Source organism: Manis javanica, chromosome 6 (genome assembly GCF_040802235.1).
Source record: "Manis javanica isolate MJ-LG chromosome 6, MJ_LKY, whole genome shotgun sequence".
NCBI lineage: Eukaryota > Metazoa > Chordata > Mammalia > Pholidota > Manidae > Manis > Manis javanica.
This window is the reverse complement of record NC_133161.1, coordinates 127414554-127427426: the sequence shown is the minus strand read 5'-3', so window position 1 is coordinate 127427426 and position 12873 is coordinate 127414554. Positions and strand designations below refer to the sequence as shown.

General features: G+C 38.6%; 1 protein-coding gene across 1 annotated transcript; it reads left to right on the top strand.

The window, feature by feature from the left end:
• The first annotated feature begins 6923 nt into the window (after positions 1 to 6923).
• LOC140850159 (olfactory receptor 4C46-like) lies at positions 6924 to 7865 on the top strand. Its single transcript, XM_073239933.1, has one exon. It carries the CDS (start codon positions 6927 to 6929, stop codon positions 7863 to 7865), a length of 939 nt encoding a protein of 312 aa, XP_073096034.1. The 5' UTR covers positions 6924 to 6926.
• The last annotated feature ends 5008 nt before the right edge of the window (positions 7866 to 12873 follow it).

The window sequence follows — 12873 nt, the reverse complement described above, 5'->3', positions numbered from 1 at the left end:
ATATATTTTGTTTACTTTCTCAAAGAACCAGCTCTTGGTTTTATTGATTTTTGCTATTGTTTTATTCTTCCCAATTTTAATTATTTCTTCTCTGATCTCTATTATATCCCTCCTTCTGCTGACTTTAGGCCTCATTTGTTATTCTTTTTCCAATTTCGATAATTGTGACATTTGACCATTCATTTGGTATTGTTCTTCCTTCTTTAAATATGCCTGGATTGCTATATATTTTCCTCTTAAGATGGCTTTTGCTGTATCCCACAGTAGTTGGGGCTTTGTGTTGTTGTTGTCATTTGTTTCCATATATTGCTGGATCTCCATTTTGATTTGGTCATTGATCCATTGATTATTTAGGAGCATGTTGTTAAGCCTCCATGTGTTTGTGAGCCTTTTAGCTTTCGTTGTACAATTTATTTCTAGTTTTATGCCTTTGTGATCTGAAAAGTTGGTTGGTAGGATTTCAATCTTTTGGAATTTACTGAGGCTTCTTTTGTGGCCTAGTATGTGTTCTGTTTTGGAGAATGTTCCATGTCCACTTGAGAAGAATGTGTATCCTGTTGCTTTTGAATGTAGAGTTCTGTAGATGTCTATTTGGTCCATCTGTTCTAGTGTGTTGTTCAGTGCCTCTGTGTCCTTACTTATTTTCTGTCTGGTGGATCTGTCCTTTGGAGTGAGTGATGTATTGAAGTCTCCCAGAATGAATGCATTGCATTCTATTTCCTCCTCTATTTCTGTTAGCATTTGTTTCACATATGTTGGTGCTCCTGTATTGGGTGCATATATATTTATAATGGTTATATCCTCTTGTTGGACTGAGACCTTTATCATTATGTAATGTCCTCCTTTTTCTTTTGTTACTTTCTTTATTTTGAAGTCTGTTTTGTCTGATACCAGAATTGCAACACCTGCTTTTTTCTCTCTGTTGTTTGCATGAAATACCTTTTTCCGTCCCTTGACTTTAAGTCTGTGCATGTCTTTGGGTTTGAGGTGAGTCTCTTGTAAGCAGCATATGGATCGATCTTGCTTTTTTATCCATTCTATTACTCTGTCTTTTGATTGGTGCATTCAGTCCATTTACATTTAGGGTGATTATTGAAAGGTATGTACTTATTGCCATTGCAGGCTTTAAGTTTGTGGTTATCAAAGATTCAAGGTTAGCTTCTTTACTATCTTACTGTCTAACTTAACTTGCTTATTGGGCTATTATAAACACGGTCTGATGATTCTTTATTTCTCTGCCTTCTTATTCCTCCTCATCCATTCTTCATATGTTGAGTATTCTGTTCTGTGCTCTTTTAAGGAGTGCTCCCATCTAGAGCAGTCCCTGTAAGATGCCCTGTAGAGATGGTTTGTGGGAGGCAAATTCCCTCAACTTTTGCTTGTCTGGTAATTGTTTAATCCCTCCTTCATATTTAAATGCTAATTGTGCTGGATACAGTATTCTTGGTTTGAGGCCCCTCTGTTTCATTGCTTTAAGTATATCATGCCATTCTTTTCTGGCCTGTAAGGTTTCTGTTGAGAAGTCTGATGATAGCCTGATGGGTTTTCCTTTTTAAGTGACCTTTTTTTCTCTCTGGCTGCCTTTAATACTCTGTCCTTGTCTTTGATCTTTGCCATTTTAATTATTATGTGTCTTAGTGTTGCCCTCTTTGGATCCCTTGTCATGGGAGTTCTGTGTACCTCTGTGGTCTGAGAGACCATTTCTTCCCCTAGTTTGGGGAAGTTTTCAGCAATTATTTCTTCAAAGACACTTTCTATCCCTTTTCCTCTCTCTTCTTCTTCTGGTACCCCTATAATGCAGATATTGTTCCATTTCAATTGGTCACACAGTTCTCTTAAATTCTTTCATTCCTGGAGATCCTTTTATCTCTCTCTGCATCAGCTTCTCTGCATTCCTGTTCTCTGTTTTCTAGTCCATTAATGGTCTCTTGCATCTCGTCCATTCTGCTTTGAAGTCCTTCCAGAGCTTGTTTTATTTCTGTATTCTCCTTCCTTAGTTCTTGCATATTTCTCTGCAAGTCCATTAGCATGGTTATGTCTTTTGTTTTGTATTCTTTTTCAGGAAGATTGGTTAAATCTATCTCCCCAGGTTCCTTCTCAGGGGAAGATGTAGAAGACGTCAAGGAAGTCTGGATTAGTCTTGTCTGGATCATATTTTTTTGCCTTTTCATGTTGATAGGTGCAGTGGTATGCTATTGAGTAGTCTGTCAGGTGGGAGAGCCAAGACTCTTTCCACTTGCTTCTGGCCCTCCTTTACTGGGACAACTGCGACCCCTAGTGGCTTGTGTTGGGTAATTGCGTGTAGACTGGGTCTTTGTGTCTTGCCTGGCCAGTATGGAGGAAGCTCCCTTGGTGTGGGCGTGGCCAGCCTCAGGCTACTGCTCTGCTATGGCGGGGCCCCGGAGGGGTAATGGACGGGGGGCTGTTTGGCTGTTTACCTCCATGAGGGGTCTCAGAGCTGTTGCCCAGGGTGTTAATGCACCCAGAGTTCCCTGGAATTTCCAGCTGCTGGACTGTGACCCGGGATGCTTCTGTCCAGTTGTGGGGTCCTTGTCCCTTTAAGACTTTCAAAAACCACTCACCTTTCTTTGTCCCAGGGGTGCCAGCTGTGGTACCTGCTCACAGGTCTTACTGTTCTGCTTCCCTAGTTTCCAGCACCCCATACATGCACTGTGTGTCTGTACTCTGGTGAGGATGGCCAGGGCTTTGTGATTAGCTGTCCTGGGATCCCTCTTCCTCCCTGCTCTGACTCCTCTCCTCCTGCCGGGAGCTGGGGTGAGGGGCCTCAGGTCCCGCCGGGCTGCTGCTTGTATCTTACCCCTTTCACCAGGCGCTGGGTTTTTGCAGGTGTGGATGTAGTCTGGCTGTTGTCCTGTGTCTTCTGGTCTCTCTTTTAGGGAGAGTTGCATTTGTTGTATTTTCAAAGATATATATGTTTTTGGGAGGAGATTCCCACTGTCCTACTCACGCCACCATCTTGGCTCCACCCCCCTGTGCCAGGACAATTTTGTCCACCTGCCGCTGCTCCTGAGCAGCAAGCTCTGGGAAATCTTGGCCACTTATGCACCCCTCTCACTGCTGAGAAGTCTTTCAAGTGCCCACCTTTCTTTTGCCCCAGGGAGGCTGGTTGTGCATACCTGTTCTACTCAAACAGCTGGAATCTCAGTCTCTCAGTATTCCACCAGTCTTTTTCCCCAACTCCTCTGATCTCCAGAGCACCATGTAATGTGCACTCTTGCTCCTGGAGCAGATATCCAGGGCTGGGTGTTCAGCAGTCCTGGGCTCCTACTCCTTCCCTGCTCTGTTTCTCTTCTTACCGCCTGTAGGCTGGGGTTTGGGGTGTCGGCTTAGATCCCGCCAGATCGAGGCTCTGCTACTTTACCCTTTTCTGTGAGGTCTTCTCTTTTCCCCAGGTATAGACAATCTGTTCTGCAGTCCTCTGGTTGCTCTTTCAGGATTAGTGTATGTTCCATCTTTTCATGTTCTATGTAGTTTTTGGAGGAGGTTTCTGCCTCACTTCTCACACTGCTGTCTTTTTCCTATCTTCTTCGATAAAAATTTATATTTAAAAAGTTTTGTATATAATTTATGCCTTTAAATAATATGTAAATATATATAATGTCTATGTAAGTATATAGATAAGACATATATGTAACAGAAGACATGTATCTAGAATATTTAATGAATGCTTACAAGTTAGTAAAAGGAAACCCATAACTGCTTTTTTTAAATTGTGAACAAAGGACATTAAGAGAAACTTCTGAAACTTATTTTTAAAAAGATTCACAACTGGGCAAGAATAACATGAAAAAGTGCTCAACATCAGTAGTCACAAGGAAAAGCAAACGAAAACTACAGTAATTTCTGACAAATACCTAGTAGAAATTCTAAAAGGGAAATAACAGTACCAAGGAACAAGAATGTAGAACAATTCCCATGTTTGAAATTAGAACTCTTTTGTGTTTTAATATCTTTCCCCATTTTTAACATTGTCTGCTTTTCCATACTGACTATACCATGGGTCCCAAAGATAACTTAGTTTCTGTTTACTTACATAACCCTCTGCTGGATGGGAAAAACAGCTTTTGGCATCAAGATCTTCAAAATTTCAGCTGCCCCCATCATGGGACCCCTCACTGGAAGTGTGCCACCTGCTATTCACATGACTTTCAGCTTTCTTAGAAGCTCAGGTTTAGACAGAGAAAGGGGACTTACAGAAATTTAGGTTCCAAGTGCAGGGAACACAATTCCCCATTCAGATTAAAAAATGGAAGTTTATCAAACATGCGTCCCCAAAATACCCGTTTCTAAGACAAAGTCTTTCCATCAGAGGAGATAATTAATTCCTGGGAGGGAAAGTAGCAGCTACTAGACAAGGTCCTTACTGAAAACTTCCTTAAATACCCATTAAGTGCAAGGTGAAATGATTTTTGTTGACCACATCTGCAGAGCAAGATTCATCACGGGTGAAATGCCCCGTCTGAATGTGTCTCCTCCACACTTTCTTCCTCTTGCCTGTGGGAAAACAGCCATCCACAGGAGATCGCTTATCCATAGTGTTTCAAGTACATCCATTCTAAATTCAATGTCAGGATTTCCATGAAAATATTCTGAGGCTGTAGGTTAGATGAAATATATGCGTAACAACTGTTGATATTGAATAATTTGAGCAGTTTATTTCTGAGTATGACATATCTTTCATATTGAAAGTGACTTATTTTAAGAAGAAGTTAGTCTGAAGATGTTTGTGAAAAACCATGAATGTCTTTAAGTTCATCTAAGTCTATAAGGTAAGTTTTTTAATGGGGCAGATGAATATCAAAGATTTTTACTTTATATATATATTCATATATACATGATATTATGTTTCAACACTTTTAAAATATGGTAATAGCACATTTCATGCTCACCTTAATTCTTCAAGAGATATTTTGGAAATATGATTAACCTAATTTGAGAGATAAAGAATTTTAGACACAGAGATTAAGTAACTTGGAGGACATGGTGATACCAGACACCATTCTTTTTCCCAAATCAGGCATCTGCTTTAATACATTCAAGACTAATAACGAGACTGAGAACAAAATAGAAATACATTTCACACACAGAAAAGACATATATATGAATATCAAATGACACAAATAATCAATTGTTTAGTCTGAGCATGAATATAGAGCATCCTTTCTAAAATCAAGTGCTTTGCAAAATATGTGTCTCAGTGGCTTCTTTAAAAGTAAAATTGGAGATGAATCTTCCTGAACTTATGACATGGTTAAATGTATCTGTATCATTGCTCAAAATGTCAGTTCTTTCTGTCTGCTAGGTGCATACACAATCATAATAACAGATGAAAGTGTGGAGAATATGTTGACATATCTTTCCTTTATTAATTATTATGCAACCTGTCAGGTAGATATTTTATTTTCATTTTATAGGTGAAGAAATAAGTTTTAAGGGTGTCATGAAATGCACCCCCGGAAAAAGAAGTTACAAGTGGAAAAGGCAGTTTCCAGTAAACCAATACACAACCACTACGGTTGTCATTTTCAGCATCTTGCTGAGGAGTCCAGGCCATGGAGGACAACTGGGGAAGGGAGAAATGGGGCTGAGAGAGAGGCCAAGATAAAAGTGACCTTCAATGAAAGCAGCAGCACATGTTTATTAATGTTTGGGGATTCTAATGTGTGTGTGTGTGTGTGTGTGTGTGTGTGTCTGTGTGTGTGTCTGTGCATCTTGTAGAAATTGCTTCATGTACACTTGTCACTGAAATGGTAGTAAGGTAATAATAATTATTATGGTCATATCAAAAGGAGATTACTAGTTCAACATTGTTCATTATAACATAACAGTGGAGGACATAGATTAAGAATTTGGAGGAAAAAAATGTTAACAAGTATAATCTGATCTAATCTTGGCTCTTCCTTTTATTATTTGCTTGATCTTGAGAAGGATACTTAACTGTTCTATGCCTTTATTTCCCACTCTTTAAAATAAGAATAAAAATGATAGCAATAATCATTTCTTAGGTTTGTAGTGAGAATTCAATAACCAAATGTCTGCAAAACTAATTAAAGCTCAGTACATTTCCAGTATGATTTGGTTAATGTTGTCATTATTATCATTACTATTATTATTAACATAGTCTCTGAGATTGTTTTCACATTTGCCAAATGGATGAAACTATACCAATTTACATGGCTACCATGCCATGCTCATCACCATCTATTAATAACAGTATATTTATTAGATTTTTAAATCAGATTTAGACTGCATGCATTATAAATTCTTCACAGTAGCTCATGTATCTTTCCATTTAATCCCTATTACCAATACATTGTTAGACTTCATGTGGATTATAGTCTGACACTAGGTTTTCTGTACCTGATTTCCATCCTTTAATTGAAACACAACCCAGTTCATCCAAGACACACAAAGATCTTTAGGTGTGTTATATCCAAGATTCCACCTTCCTCAGATTCCTTTTAATCTTTCCATACATATTTTTAATTCCATTCCATGGTTCCCCATTTCAAAGAAATACATGGAAAAATACTTAGCTTTGCATTCATAGCATTTAGATCCATATTCTACTCTCCTTTTCTTACTTAACAGCCAGATTATGTGCAACATACTACTTCAAGTTAGGCTCTTAGGCATCTCTGATGAGTAAGTGTTCACAAATGATCCACTGTTTCTGTGTTTGCAAAAGATCCTCATGTTCATACTCTTAACAGAACCTTTACTGAGGAGATAATTTACGTAGTATTCAGAAACTCGGAACCTACTTATGATCTTAAAAAACCTCATAAGAATTCACTTTTCAATAGAATCTAGGTAGTAATTATATGTTAGATAGAGAAGCTTAATAAACTCAGGGTTGTGTTAATAAGCAGTGATTTTTTTTTCAGGTAACATAATTAACAAATATGAAATACATGGAGAATAAAAACAATGTGACAGAGTTTGTTTTATTGGGGCTCACAGAGAATCCAAAGATGCAGAGAATCATATTTGTTGTGTTTTTTCTCATCTACATCATTTCTATGGTAGGAAATGTGCTCATCTTGGTCACCATCACTGCCAGCTCATTATTGGAAACCCCCATGTACTTCTTCCTGGCCTATCTCTCCTTTATTGATGCCTGCTATTCCTGTGTAAATACCCCTAAGCTGATTGTAGATTCACTCCATGAAAAGAAGACCATCCTTTTCAATGGGTGCATGACTCAGATCTTTGGGGAACATTTCTTTGGAGGTGCTGATGTCATCCTGCTGACCGTGATGGCCTATGACCGCTATGTGGCCATCTGCAAGCCCTTGCACTATACAACCATCATGAATCGGCGGGTGTGTGGCCTGCTAGTGGGAGTGGTGTGGGTGGGAGCCTTTCTTCATGCAACCATACAGATCCTGTTCATCTTCCGATTACCCTTCTGTGGCCCTAACATCATAGATCACTTCATGTGTGACCTGATTCCTTTGCTCAATCTTGCCTGCACTGATACCCACACTCTAGGGCTCTTTGTTGCTGCCAATAGTGGCTTTCTCTGTGTGTTAAACTTCCTTCTCTTGATGGGCTCTTATGTGGTCATTCTTCGCTCTCTACAGAACCATAGCTTGGAGGCAAGGCAAAAAGCCCTCTCCACCTGTGTCTCCCACATCACAGCTGTGGTCTTATTCTTTGTTCCCTGCATATTTGTGTACCTGAGACCTACAGCTACCTTATCAATTGATAAAGCAGTTTCTGTATTCTACACTATGATAACCCCTATGCTAAACCCCTTAATCTATACCTTGAGAAATATGCAGATGAAAGATGCCATTAAAAAACTATGTAGCAGGAAATCTATTTCAGCTGACAAATAAATGTTCCTGAAGACCCATATTGATTCAATTGAGGCAAAGGACAGAAGAAGATTTTGGACGATCTCAGCAAGAAATACTTAAGGAATAAAGAAAATTGAAACTGCTATAAATCAGAGATTTTGCATTGAAAGGAACAGAAATGAATGCAAGCAATGGAATAAAGACCTAATGTAAGACAAATCTTTACATATTTGGAACATTCTACCAAATTAGTTTTATGACTTCATCCATGTGTATGGATTTGTAATATTTTATTCTAAAAAAAAATGAAATGAATAAAAATGTATTGATATTGAGGAGTAATGTTTTAATAAAAACAGTGATAAGCACTTCTATTATCACCATTTACTGAGGAAAGTATCCAAATATAATATATATTTATTTATTTATTTATTTATTTATTTATATATTAGTTCATTACCTATAACTAAATTCTAATTTTTCATTTAGAGCTCTGCTCATTCTTATATAGTACCATGAGTGATAATAATATGTTGGTTATAATCTGTAATACTGTGATATGTAACAATTTTAGGAATATAAAAGCAATGGATGATTTGACATCTAAGAGGTAAGTTATGAATATTACACCATATTTACCATATTTTCAAATTTCCTTGTAGGCTTCAGAACCACATTGTTTTGCTAATATCATCTTATGCTAATGACCCTTTGCATACTGTGATGAAATATATTTTATAATTTAAATTAAAAGAATATTTTAATTTCAAAAGGAATTTCTATTTATTAAATATACATTCATACTCTATAAAAGTACTTGCCTGGTACCTAATGATTGTGTTTGCAAGTGCAACAATCTCTGGTGCATGATAAATAGTGAGTGAATAAATGAAAGGATAGAGGAAGATGAGTAAGTTCAATAAAATATAGCACAAAAAGTGATACTGGAGTACAGGGATTTTTTTCCTACTTTGATGTAGACTCAAAGGAGGATTCTAACTAGCTTTCTTATGGGAACCAAATTTTTTCAACTTCAGAAAAAATGAGAATGATATTGAAACTGAGCTTCTCAGTAAATGAGCACATAGTATGTCTAGATATTCTCCGTGCTCTCAGCTTTCTTTCATTGTCTCTTGAATGTAAGCTGTTTGTTATTTTTGTCTGCTACTTGAGTTTTCTTTGGGGAAACATTCAATTATGAAAAGCTGCTTTTAAAAATATGTAGCTTCATCTATAAACAGAGCAATTCCAGGTGAAATATGTCCCATTCATTCTTTCCATCCTTTACTTATTAACCAACAAATATACCTGAGCTTAAAGAAAGAATCAGGCACCTTAATAGTTCCTGATCCTTCAGTGGTAAAGAAATAAAAATGCAGGTGTCACCATCACACAGCTTACAATTCATTGAGAGGCATCCCAAAGGGATCTTGAAGTTCCAATAGTATGTTATGAATGGTAAGACAGTGGAAGCCCAGGTAGTATGAAGGCATGATTGGGGGAGACACAACAAAGACATAGGGGACCAGGAGGGGTTCCAGGCTAAAAGGACATAATAATGGGATCCAAACCATGAAAAAGAGTCAGCAGAGCAATAGGCATCAGTTGGAGTGAGAACATTCCCAGGAGAGAGAACGCATAACAAAGTCCAAAAGAAGAAAGTAGCTATGCAAGAAACCAAATCAATTCAGCATAACTGTGGCTGCTATTCATCTGTTCATTCAACAATTATTGGTTGAACACTTACTGTGTGCTGGGCACCATTCTGCACACTAACCTAATAAAGGGCAAAGAGCAAGACATGAAGCTGGAGAGATAGGAACAGGAACATCAAGAAAGGTCTCATAGTTGTGTTAAGGCCAATGCTAAGTACCCTGGGAAAAGCATTGCAAAGTCTTAAGCAACTAAGTAGTGCAGGTGGTTTGATTTTAAAACAATAATTTACGGGTTATCAGAGTGAAAAGTGGACTGAAGGGGCCAAGACTGGGAGATGGAGAGCAGTTAGGAGGTTACTGCAATGCTGTGGGTGTGAAAGGAGGGAGGCCTGGACTCTGGAGGTGCCCGTGAGGAGGCAGTGTTGGGTGGGCCCTGCCGCTCCCAGCCCCGGGCCCCATCACAGGCCAGCGCACCTGTGCTCCAGCCGCTGTGCTGGGCTGCTGAGAGCCAGAGTCCCATCCTTCCCTATCCACCTGCACCGGAGAAAGCTGGAGCTGCCTCACCTGGGGGGGATGCCCATTATCACAGAACCCACCGCTGAGTAATGAATGAATGGAATGGGGGTTAAAGTGGGCTGGTCCCTTTGCCTCAAGTTGGAACCAGGTCTAGAGTCCAGTGAGTAGCCCAGAGCTTCCCTAGTTCCAGGCTGAAGCCAGACTCCAGGCTCCAGTCAGAACTGTATCCTTTCTTCTACCATCCCCTGACCAACTTATATTATGACTGAGAATTTCTGTGCCTCTTTATCCCCATCACAGTCCCTCCCCCAACCTAATCCAACCTTCCCCCTTGGTAACCAGTAGTCTTCTCAGTGGCTCTGAGTCTACTGCTGCTTTGTTCATTCTGTTTTGCTTTGTTTTTATATCCCACAAATAAGTAAAGTCATATGGTATTTGTCTTTATTTAATTATGCAGCTGGGAAGTCCAGAAAGGTCTAACAGCTTGTCTGGTTGGTGGCTAAAACATAAACCAAAAGGTGGCCCACAGTGAGCAAATTGGAAATGCCAGACCTCCCTTGGTATAATGTAGAGGAAGAGGCTCAAAGGTCTAGGGAGAGTGGAAAGTTAGAATGGATTTGCCATTTAAGATCTTCTTAACCACACAGGGAGTTCCAGAAGGCATCCCTTTCATCATTACCATAAGAAGTGAATTTGTAGGCTCAGTGTACTTGAAAAGCTCTATGATCAATGTTTTCTGTAGGCCAATCTCAGGTGGGATCTATGGTCATCAGACTGGGAAATCTAAATGCACTGAGAGTCATTTGATCCCAAGTAGCAGCAGCCAAGTGGTGCCACTCAACCCTCCAAAGCAAGGTGGGGCATGGCTACCATAAGGGGCAGTGGAGTGAAAGCAGCCATCAAAATAATCAACAGAAGTGGACTAACAGTGTTGCTAGTTTATCATGGTGCTCTTAGAACAGAAACAGACAGGGAACCTATTCAAGTCTTACTAGTGATTAAGGTCAATGGAAAACCACAACAACCCAAAACAGGCATAGCTACTAATGGCCCAGACCCTTTAGTAGTGAAGGTCTGTGCCACCCCACAAGGTGAAGAACCATGACCAACTTTGGAGCTTGATAGGGCACACTGAACACAAACGAGTAACAGAAAAAACATCTATGACCGTGTGACTACTTACAAAACAAAGATGATAAATGTTGTTTGTCCTCCTATTATATGTGTATATATGTGAATACATAAATAAAGCCAATATCTTTATTTTCTTTCCTCTCTTATTATGTTATCATGTAACGTAAGAATGTTGACTTTCCACCACAGTATTTTGGTATTTTCAATTTACTATCACAGTATTTAAGTTACAGGATATTAAGGAGAAGAGCAAACAACCCAAAGACTACACCTTCCCTTCTGGGTAGGGTTCATGCATGTTCAGTTGTACACAGGACAGTTGAATGATGTTAGCTCAAGTTATGACCTCAGTAATGACTTTATTTGGAGATTAAGTACACTTTAAGGAGATGTATCTAGGTGTTAAGTTGAAGCCATGGATTTATGATGGCTAATTTTATGTGTTCCATTTCACTGGGCCACAGTGTGCACAAATATTTGCTTGCATATGTTTGGGGTTGTGACTGTGAACTTTGCCTACATGGTATCAGCATCTGAACTGGTGCACTGCAAGGCAGATTGCCCTCACTAATGTAGGTGTCCTCATCCAATCAACTGAAGGCCTGAAAATTACAAAAGGCTGACTCCTCTGAGTAAGAGGGAATTTTCCTGCCTGGGAGCCTGAGGGCTGAAACACCAGCTCTTCCTGCCCCAGGGTCTGCACACTGGCAAACGAACTTTTCCGGATTCTCCAGCAGCTTCCTGCCTATGGACCTGAATCGGGACAGTGGATGTTATGGTTTACAGCAGTTCCTGGTCTTTCAAGTCAAAATGAGACATTGGCTGTACAGATTTTACACTTGTCAACTGAAATATATATGAGTTATTTGCTTATAATAAATGTCTTCATATTATGTATAAATATACACATACAAACATACGTGTGTTTAAATATATCAATTTTTTCTCGTTTAGAAAATGTGTTGTTATATGTCAATAATACCTAAAACAATAGAGATTCAATAGCTAATACAGATTCAATACATTCCTTATCAACACTCATGGTGGTTTTTGAAGATACAGAAGAATCTAAAAATTTCACGTGGAATCTCAAGGGACCCTATAGACAAAAAAGTCTTGAGAACAACTAAGTAGAGGGGCCATACTTCCTGATTTCAAAACTTATTGTAAAGCTACAGTTTTCAAAACAGTGTGATACTGGCATAAAGTCAAGCATCTAGGTGACTGGAATAGTTTAGAAAGCCAAGAAATATACCGTTATTTTTGGAGAAATGACTTTCTACAGGGGTACCAAGAATATCCAATCAGGAAAGGATAGTTTTTTCATTAAGTGGTGATGAGAAAATTTGATATTCCCATGTAAAAGAATGAAGGTTGACCTTAATTTACAGTATATACAAAATAACTCAAAATGGTTTAAACACCTTAATATAACATCTAAAATTATAAAACAGGAGAAAATAGAAACCTTCAAGATATCAGATAATTTCTTGTACATGGCATCAAAGACACAGGCTACAGAAGAAAAAAAATAGATGAATTGGAATACATTGAAATTAAAACCTTCTATGAATCAAAGACCACAATTAAGAGGGGAAAAATGATTCATGTTGTAGAAGAAACACTTGTAAATGTTTATCTGATAAGGAGCCATTATCCAGAACATACAAGGAATTCCTACAAGTCAGTGACAACTTGAATAAAAAGTAGAGAATATATATAAATGGAAATGAAAATATGAG